This window comes from Lampris incognitus, chromosome 2 (genome assembly GCF_029633865.1).
Source record: "Lampris incognitus isolate fLamInc1 chromosome 2, fLamInc1.hap2, whole genome shotgun sequence".
NCBI classification, from domain to species: domain Eukaryota; kingdom Metazoa; phylum Chordata; class Actinopteri; order Lampriformes; family Lampridae; genus Lampris; species Lampris incognitus.
The window spans coordinates 88,503,986-88,513,985 of record NC_079212.1 but is presented as its reverse complement, the minus strand read 5'-3'; the positions used below and the strand labels follow the sequence as shown (position 1 = coordinate 88,513,985).

The 10,000-nt window shown below is 48.3% G+C and overlaps 1 protein-coding gene across 1 annotated transcript in view; it reads left to right on the top strand.

The window, feature by feature from the left end:
* Nucleotides 1–3,692: 3,692 nt before the first annotated feature.
* gata2b (GATA binding protein 2b) overlaps nucleotides 3,693–10,000 on the top strand; it is a 13,783-nt gene continuing 7,475 nt past the window's right edge. The window contains exons 1-3 of the mRNA XM_056273505.1: nucleotides 3,693–3,857; nucleotides 4,578–5,304; nucleotides 6,017–6,613. Of these exons, the coding sequence (XP_056129480.1) occupies nucleotides 5,061–5,304; nucleotides 6,017–6,613 (841 nt within the window). The 5' untranslated portion in view covers nucleotides 3,693–3,857; nucleotides 4,578–5,060. The remainder of the gene's footprint in view (nucleotides 3,858–4,577; nucleotides 5,305–6,016; nucleotides 6,614–10,000) is intronic.

The window sequence follows — 10,000 nt, the reverse complement described above, 5'->3', positions numbered from 1 at the left end:
TGCGAGCAGCTTTGGGGGTGCTGGTATGGGCTGTGGTCTGACACACACTTCGGAATCAGAATTCCAACATTATTAAAAAAATAAACCTTCACCACCTAAAGTCAGACCATCGTCACCATATAAGTATTTATAGTGACAGGAGGCCACCATCACTGCTGCTGATGTTTTAATGGCTTCAATAGGTTGTTGTAAATCTAGAATAAATCATAATCCATAACACACGGACACGTGGGCCTTCGTTGATTTCAAATGTCTGAACGAAACCAGACATCTAGCTTCTATACACGCAGCAGGACGTGTCACGTTATATAGTCAGTACCATTGGCGGCTGCTGCTACAAATTTTTTTTGGGGGGGGGGGCGCAATGTACCTTGGCGCAGCACACCTGACAGCTGCTTTAACGTCCACACAGTCACAGAGTTACTAAAAAGGACGATGTGGCCTAGAGATGTTATCAGGGTTGGTAGACGGTGGATGATTGACAGTCGAGACGAGGCGCGGCGGTGGGTGTGAACATGATTGACAGCCACGAGAATTGTCCAATCGCATTAGATGAAAAACCATTAAAACAATACCAACTCGCTGCCAATAAAAGCGGGCGTGTCTGGGGCGGCACAGAACCGCGCCCCCTGGGAAACCTGAAGGAACCAGTCAGACAGCAGCCTCAGGTCACCTGCTCGCCACAACTTCGAGGGCTTACATAAGGTATCGCTTGGCCGGCACCCCTCACCCAGGAAGTATATGTATTCAGACAGGTAGTATATGTATTCAGACAGGAAGTAGTACGTATTCAGACAGGAAGTATATGTATTCAGACAGGAAGTATACGTATTCAGACAGGGAGTATATGTATTCAGACATGAAGTGTATATATTCAGACAGGAAGTATATGTGTTCGACAGGAAGTATATGTATTCAGACAGGAAGTATATGTGTTCAGACAGGAAGTATATGTATTCAGACAGAAACCAACCAAACACCATTTGAACCAGTATTTAATGCTTTTGACAGACTGACAACCCTTTCATTTCATCATCATTATATTATTATACAACTACATTATATTCAACATGTTTAAGTAGATTTTCATCTCTGGAAGTTTGAGGGGGGCGGCGCCCCAGCACCCTGTCCTGGCCAGCCGCCACTGTGACAGCAGACACACACGCCTCGCTGGGAGCACCACACGTTTCACACACAGCAGGCGTCGTTTCAGAGTTGAGACCGCTTAACCCAGTCACCTCGGTTTGATTTGTGCAGCCCGGCATCACGCATGACAACCTCGCTTCGCAGTGCCGCGGACTGCAACAGGACCGAACCGCCGGTTTACTTTCCCCCTCGTAAATGAAACGCAACCCGGATGTTGCGGTGTTCTCACACGTCCTCTGCTGTCTGGCAGCGAGACTCCGACCCTCCGCGTGTCCGCCACTTCATCCCGTCCACCCTGGTTCTGCTCCTCCTCGGAGTCGCGGTGTGGATCAGACGTGGATGAATATGCTGATCAGGTATCAGGTATCGATCTCCCCCACTCGGCCTCCCCCAACGGGACTCTCTTAGAACAGCAAACACCCGGCAGTGCCCGCGGCCGGGGGTGTTGGAGAAAGCTGCTTCATTTCCTCATCATATGTTCTCCTCAGCAAAATGCGGTGACGTCAGGGAGCGGCGTCAAGCAGGCGGCGGGGTGAGCCGGCGAGGGGGAACTACATGTTCCCTCTCCTTTTAAAGAGAGAGAGGGGGGGAGACAGGAGGGGGGGGGCAGGGGGTGGGCAGAGGAGAGAGACAGAGAGGAGCGAGAGAGGAGAGAGGACACGGGAGAGGAGAGAGACAGGGGGAGAGAGACAGAGGAGAGAGAGAGAGAGAGAGAGACAGGAGAGAGAGAGACAGAGAGAGAGAGACAGGAGAGAGAGACAGGAGAGAGAGAGACAGAGAGAGAGACAGGAGAGAGAGACAGGAGAGAGAGAGACTGAGAGAGAGAGACAGAGAGAGAGAGACAGAGAGAGAGAGAGACAGGAGAGAGACAGGAGAGAGAGAGAGACAGAGAGAGAGACAGGAGAGAAGAGAGAGAGACAGAGAGAGAGAGACAGGAGAGAGAGAGAGAGACAGAGAGAGAGACAGGAGAGGGAGAGAGAGACAGAGACAGAGACAGGAGAGAGAGACAGAGACAGAGAGAGAGACAGGAGAGAGACAGGAGAGAGAGAGAGACAGAGAGAGAGAGAGAGAGAGAGAGAGAGAGAGAGAGAGGAGAGAGAGAGAGAGAGAGAGAGAGAGAGAGAGAGAGAGACAGAGGAGAGAGAGAGAGAGAGAGAGAAGAGAGAGAGAGAGAGAGAGAGAGAGAGAGAGAGAGAGAGAGAGAGAGAGAGACAGAGAGAGAGAGAGAGAGAGAGAGAGAGAGAGAGAGACAGATGATGGAGGTGACGGTAGTGTGTGGTGTGACAGTTGATTGCATTGTGATGTCCACCGTCATGAAGGACGCGTGCAGCTTTGTGCGACTCGTAAGATGGATCGATGGTTATACGTCACGTCCCACCGTGTCACGTGACGTGCTTGTGCAGGACTACTGGTATTTGTGCATCTAAACGTCCGGTCAGACATTCTGTCAGACAGGTGATGTGTGTGCTCACACCAAACACCGTGGACGTTACACGCCTCGCACTTCCGCAGACGGTCGCCACTTAACCGTCACCCCGGGGGGGGGGGGACTCTATTGCTGCTTTATTCTACTCTATTCTGAAACAGCACCATGCATATATTAACACGCGGGCTGTTTGGGTAACAGTTATGCACAGCAAATGATTTATCGTCCCATAAATCAGACAGAAAGTCATCATCCCATTATTACACCCTTCCATTCAAATGTCCATCTGTGTGTGTGTGTGTGTGTGTGTGTGTGTGTGTGTGTGTGTGTGTGTGTGTGTGTGTGTGTGTGTGTGTGTGTGTGTGTGTGTGTGTTCAACGTAAATATTTCCGAAGCGCGACCTGACCTGTGCAGCTCGGTGCACATGGAACTACACTTGGGTTTGACTGAATATTTAAATTCTAAGGAACTCGGGTCCATAAAAATTCCCTAAAATTCCTTCCCTCGAGTCAGAACAAGTAACCACATTTATTCCACTCCTCGCCCCGCTGCTTCGTGGATGACACGTTTCTTCTTCTCTGGGTTTCGGCGGAACAAGAGGCTTCTTGCGCACAGGCCTGTCTGAGGCGTCCGTGTGTAAGGCTGCAGGCCCTGGCAGTCGGGGGGGTGGGGTGGGGGGAGTGGTCTTTAGGGAGGTAGGTAGTCCAGCTGAAGGACCACGTAGTCCATGTAGCCTCAGTTAGAGCACGAAGTGTGCCGTTTCTAGATGAAGAGAGGAGGGGAAGGGGTCTTGGTGGGCCTGCTGGACTTGCGTCCACCACCGTGAGTGCTGCAGCTGCGCGTCCGCGTCCAGCCAGCACCTATACACCTTAAGGGAGAATAAGGGTCACTACTGCACGGCTTAACGCCTACTACTAGTGTGCTGCTGGGCGCCGAGGGATGCTGCCGGCCTCCGGGCTGCGCGGGGAGGATGCGGGGGAGGGATCGGCGGAGTCCCCCCCCCCCTCCCTCCCTCCCTCCCGGTCCGCCATTGGCTCTGGCGAGAGTCACAGCTCCGCTTAAGACCGCCCTACGGAGCATGACGAGCCAGCAGTCACACGTACGGTGCAGGGCTACGTGTTGCTCGAGTCCCCGAAGACGGACGGAGTTTTAGGACGGAGTGTGTTGCGCACCCGCGCCGCCCAGCCGCAGCGTTCGAACCCGCTTCTCTGAATGACAGGACGCCTCGTTCCCAGCAACGGAACCCGACTGGATGCCGCGCGCGGACAGCCTATAACGCATCGAGGTACAGTATATAGGTATACATGTATGTATACATACACATGTATATATACATGTATATATACATATACACACACACACACACACACACACACACACACACACACACATATATATATATAGCGGTTTTTTTTCGGAAACCGTCAATGGTGTTGTTAAAAATGCTCAACAAATGAGGAGCGGAATATTATATATATATATATATATATATATATATATATATATATATACACACAAACACACACACACACACAAATACATATAGATACATATAGATACATAGATAGATACATAGATAGATACATATAGATACATATAGCGAACTTGGCAGCTGATTTAGTGCGTGACCAACGAAACAGGCTTGTACTGCTATGGACCAAAGTTTTTTTTTTACATCTATCTTTATATGTATATGTATATGTATATGTATATAAATACACACATATATATATATATATATTTATATACATACATATACATATACACACATATATATTATACTATGTATAATACATAATATTATATATAATATATCATATATATCATATAATATACATATATATATTGTGTTTCACAGTCCTGACATGCAGCACATGTGTAAAAGCTGCATGGTTGCGTCCTGACGCCGTGTAGCCAGTCAGAATACAGAGCGCGCGGGTGATGTGTGGTGTGTTCATGCTGTGTGTGTGTGTGTGTTTCTGTGCGTCACCTCGTCCCTACACAGCTAACGGCGAGCTGCCCCGCCAGATATAGGGAGCACCACCTGCATGCGTCCGGCTGCTTCAGCCCTGCGTGTGTCTGCCGGTCCAGCCCTGCGTGTGTCTACTGGTCCAACCCTGCGTGTGTCTGCTGCCGGTCAAGCCCTGCGTGTGTCTGCTGCCGGTCCAGCCCTGCGTGTGTCTGCTGCCGGTCCAGCCCTGCGTGTGTCTGCCGGTCCAGCCCTGCGTGTGTCTGCTGCTGGTTGCAGGGTTCCAGTGCTCAGCGCGGCTGCACGTGTGGTCCAGAGGGACGGGCACGCCGAGGCCTCCGCGCGCCGCACCGACGCTCCGCTGAGTCGGGGCAGCAGCGCGGGACTTCCTGTCTGATTCCCAAGGACCTCGTAAAAGACAGAAAGAGAAAAGAGGACAAACCGGGGTTAGAGACGACCACGAGCAACCGGCTGTCCCCGTGGTCCCGCGGCGAGTCTGCCGGGACGCAGAGACACGAGATGGACGTAGCGGCGGACCAGACGCGGTGGATGCACCACCACCACCACCACCACGCCGTGCTGAACGGGCAACACCCGGACGCGCACCACCCGGGCCTGACGCACAACTACATGGAGCCCGCCGCCCAGCTGCTGCCCCCGGACGAGGTCGACGTCTTCTTCAACCACCTGGACTCCCAGGGAAACCCGTACTACCACAACCCGGCCCACGCCCGGGCCAGGGTCTCCTACAACCCGGCGCACGGTAAGATCAGCACGCGCGCACACAGCTGTCTGAAACGGGTCCTGCAGAGGCTTTAAACACCCACCTCATCCGGTCTGGACGGGTCCCGTCCGCTCTCGGTGCTCGTCTTTAGACTCGCCCAATATTATCTGATTTGTACGCAAGAGAAACCCAGACTTGCCATATTAATAATAACAATAAAACACCACTGTTATAATAAAACGTAATAATAACACGTAATAATAACACATAATGATAACACATAATAATAACAACACATAATACATAATAATAATAACAATAATAATAACAATAACAATAATAATAATAATGATAATAATAATAATACTAATAATTATAATAATAATAATAATAATAATAATGATAATAATAATAGAACCCCACTAACCCCACTCTCCATCCTCCGCAGGCCGGAATAACTCATTTAATTAAGTCGCAGCTCGTGCGTAAACAGTAACCCAACAGTGGCCCATGTTACAAGCAGAATTTGTTGTACAGTTACGCAGGATGTATCCGGGCTCAACGCGAGTTCGGTTTAATTACCCCCCCCCGGTTCTGACTCTGCAGGGCACATTTTTGAAGCACCAACATTTTTATTTAGTATTTACCCCCCTTCTCCCCCCTCCCCCCCGTTGGGCCACATGAATTGCAAGTTGTCTGTTAAAATACACCTGGTGCTAAACGGGCTGCATGGTTCTGGGTGGTTCGACAGCTCGGCTGACCGGGAGCCAGGTGTGCCGGCCTCATCTCATCCACAGCCCCGGGATCTCGTGGCTGGACGGCGGCAAGGCGGCTCTCTCGGCGCACCACCACAACGCCTGGGCCGTGAGCCACTTCAGCAAGCCCGGCCTGCACCCCGCCGGATCCGGCTCCCCCTCCACCCTGCCGGGCGTCTACCAGTGCGGCGGCAACTCCAACGCCGCCTGCGCCTCCTCGCTGACGCCCACCTCCCTCTCCAGCCCCCACCTCTACACCTTCCCCCCTACCCCGCCCAAGGATGTCTCGCCGGACCCGGGGGCCGCGTCCCCCTCGTCCTCCGCCGCCAGGATGGACGAGAAGGACTCTATCAAATACCAGCTGTCGCTGTCGGAGGGGATGAAGATGGAGGGCTCGAGCCCTCTGCGGAGCAGCTTGGTCTCCATGAGCGCTCAGACCCCCTCCACCCACCACCCGATACCCACCTACCCCGCCTACCCCCTGCCGGCGGCGCACGACTACGGCGGCGGCCTCTTCCACCCGGGCAGCCTGCTGGGAGGGTCCCCGTCCGGCTTCGCCCCCAAGAACAAGAGCAAGACCCGGTCCTGCTCCGGTGAGAACACACACACACGCACGCACACGCAAGCGCACGCACGCACGCAAGCGCGCACACGCACGCACACGCACGGGCCGAGTGTATCGCTATATTAGCATGTGAAAGTGGGCACGATAAGAAGGCCACGCGGCGATGTCAGTGTGGAACATGATTTGAAGACTTCAGTAATTAATAATAATAAATTATTCCAAATCAATTAATGGATGAAAGGTTCGGGAGACCCAGCGCAGAAGTTCCACGCAGAACAGACGACAGTGACGTTGGTACGTTTTTCAGTCGGTTTTGTAAAAACGGAGGCAAAAGCCCCAAAAATAAAAACAAAACAAAAACAAAAAAAAAATAGAAACAAACACAAAATAAAACGTGTCACGCGCGCTCCTGTGCTGGATCGCGGTGGCCCCCGGTAGCGCGAGGGATGACGCGTTAACGGGGACAGGCACGACACCGAGGCCCGCTGTCCAAAACTGCGCTGCTGATGCAGCCTCTGCACGTGAACCCTCTCTCTCTCTCTCTCTCTCTCTCTCTCTCTCTCTCTCTCTCTCTCTCTCTCTCTCTCTCTCTCTCCGACACGCGCACGCGCAGACACACGCGCGCGCGGAGAATGCGAGAGAGCGAGAGCTAAAGTTATTAAATCGTATTAAAGCAACACGGTTGCAAGGTCGCCGGTTCGATTCCAGGCCGCGAGCTATGTCTCCATTGCGTTCTGTCTCTCTCCCCCTCCCAAACAAACGGCAGAAGGTAAGGAAGGATTATAGAGACGATACAGAACTGTGATAGAGTGGTGCAGGGAGGAAAACCTGCAGAAGAAGGTCAAATACCGAGGTGATTTACTGCAGCTGCAACATTCATTCATGTTGTTAAGTATCAGGTATGTTGCATGTATGTGAAGTGTATGTTAGTTGGGTATTAGTATCAGGTATGTTGTATGTATGTTAGCTGGGTATTAGTATCAGGTATGTTGTATGCATGTGAAGTGTATGTTAGCTGGGTATTAGTATCAGGTATGTTGTATGTATGTGAAGTGTATGTTAGCTGGGTATTAGTATCAGGTATGTTGTATGTATGTGAAGTGTATGTTAGCTGGGTATTAGTATCAGGTGTTGTATGTATGTAAAGTGTATGTTAGCTGGGTATTAGTATCAGGTATGTTGTATGTATGTTAGCTGGGTATTAGTATCAGGTATGTTGTATGTATGTGAAGTGTATGTTATCTGGGTATTAGTATCAGGTATGTTGTATGTATGTGAAGTGCATGTTAGCTGGGTATTAGTATCAGGTATGTTGTATGTGTGTGAAGTGCATGTTAGCTGGGTATTAGTATCAGGTATGTTGTATGTATGTAAAGTGTATGTTAGCTGGGTATTAGTATCAGGTATGTTGTATGTGTGTGAAGTGTATGTTAGCTGGGTATTAGTATCAGGTATGTTGTATGTATGTAAAGTGTATGTTAGCTGGGTATTAGTATCAGGTATGTTGTATGTGTGTGAAGTGTATGTTAGCTGGGTATTAGTATCAGGTGTTGTATGTATGTAAAGTGTATGTTAGCCGGGTATTAGTATCAGGTATGTTGTATGTATGTTAGCTGGGTATTAGTATCAGGTATGTTGTGTGTATGTGAAGTGTATGTTAGCTGGGTATTAGTATCAGGTATGCCTTATGTATGTGAAGTGCATGTTAGCTGGGTATTAGTATCAGATATGTTGTATGTGTGAAGTGCATGTTAGCTGGGTATTAGTATCAGGTATGTTGTATGTATGTGAAGTGTATGTTAGCTGGGTATTAGTATCAGGTATGTTGTATGTATGTGAAGTGTATGTTAGCTGGTATTAGTATCAGGTATGTTGTATATGTGTGAAGTGTATGTTAGCTGGGTATTAGTATCAGGTATGTTGTATGTATGTGAAGTGTATGTTAGCTGGGTATTAGCATCAGGTATGTTGTATGTATGTGAAGTGTATGTTAGCTGGGTAGTATCAGGTATGTTGTATGTATGTGAAGTGTATGTTAGCTGGGTATTAGTATCAGGTATGTTGTATGTATGTGAAGTGTATGTTAGCTGGGCTGTATCAGGTATGTTGTATGTATGTGAAGTGTATGTTAGCTGGGTAGTATCAGGTATGTTGTATGTATGTGAAGTGTATGTTAGCTGGGTATCAGTATCAGGTATGTTGTATGTATGTAAAGTGCATGTTAGCTGGGTATTAGTATCAGGTATGTTGTATGTATGTGAAGTGTATGTTAGCTGGGGATTAGTATCAGGTATGCTGTATGTATGTGAAGTGTATGTTAGCTGGATATTAGTATCAGGTATGTTGTATGTATGTGAAGTGTATGTTAGCTGGGTATTAGTATCAGGTATGTTGTATGTATGTGAAGTGTATGTTAGCTGGGTATTAGTATCAGGTATGTTGTATGTATGTGAAGTGTATGTTAGCTGGGTAGTATCAGGTATGTTGTATGTATGTGAAGTGTATGTTAGCTGGGTATTAGTATCAGGTATGTTGTATGTATGTGAAGTGTATGTTAGCTGGGTAGTATCAGGTATGTTGTATGTATGTGAAGTGTATGTTAGCTGGGTATTAGTATCAGGTATGTTGTATGTATGTGAAGTGTATGTTAGCTGGGTATTAGTATCAGGTATGTTGTATGTATGTGAAGTGTATGTTAGCTGGGTATTAGTATCAGGTATGTTGTATGTATGTGAAGTGTATGTTAGCTGGGTAGTATCAGGTATTTTGTATGTATGTGAAGTGTATGTTAGCTGGGTATTAGTATCAGGTATGCCTTATGTATGTGAAGTGTATGTTAGCTGGGTATTAGTATCAGGTATGTTGTATGTATGTGAAGTGTATGTTAGCTGGGTAGTATCAGGTATGCTGTATGTATGTGAAGTGTATGTTAGCTGGGTATTAGTATCAGGTATGTTGTATGTATGTGAAGTGTATGTTAGCTGGGTATTAGTATCAGGTATGTTGTATGTATGTGAAGTGTATGTTAGCTGGGTATTAGTATCAGGTATGTTGTATGTATGTGACGTGTATGTTAGCTGGGTATTAGTATCAGGTATGTTGTATGTATGTGAAGTGTATGTTAGCTGGGTATTAGTATCAGGTATGTTGTATGTATGTGAAGTGTATGTTATCTGGGTATTAGTATCCGGTATGTTGTATGTATGTCAAGTGTATGTTAGCTGGGTAGTATCAGGTATGTTGTATGTGTGTGAAGTGTATGTTAGCTGGGTATTAGCATAGTGTAGCGCACGCCAGAAAAGAAATGACAACACATGGAAAGGGTTATCAAATTGCACTACAGCGACAGGGTCGCAACGTCGCCGGTTCGAGTCCAGCCGGCGAGCTAGGTTTTCCGTCCGTTCTCCCCCTTATG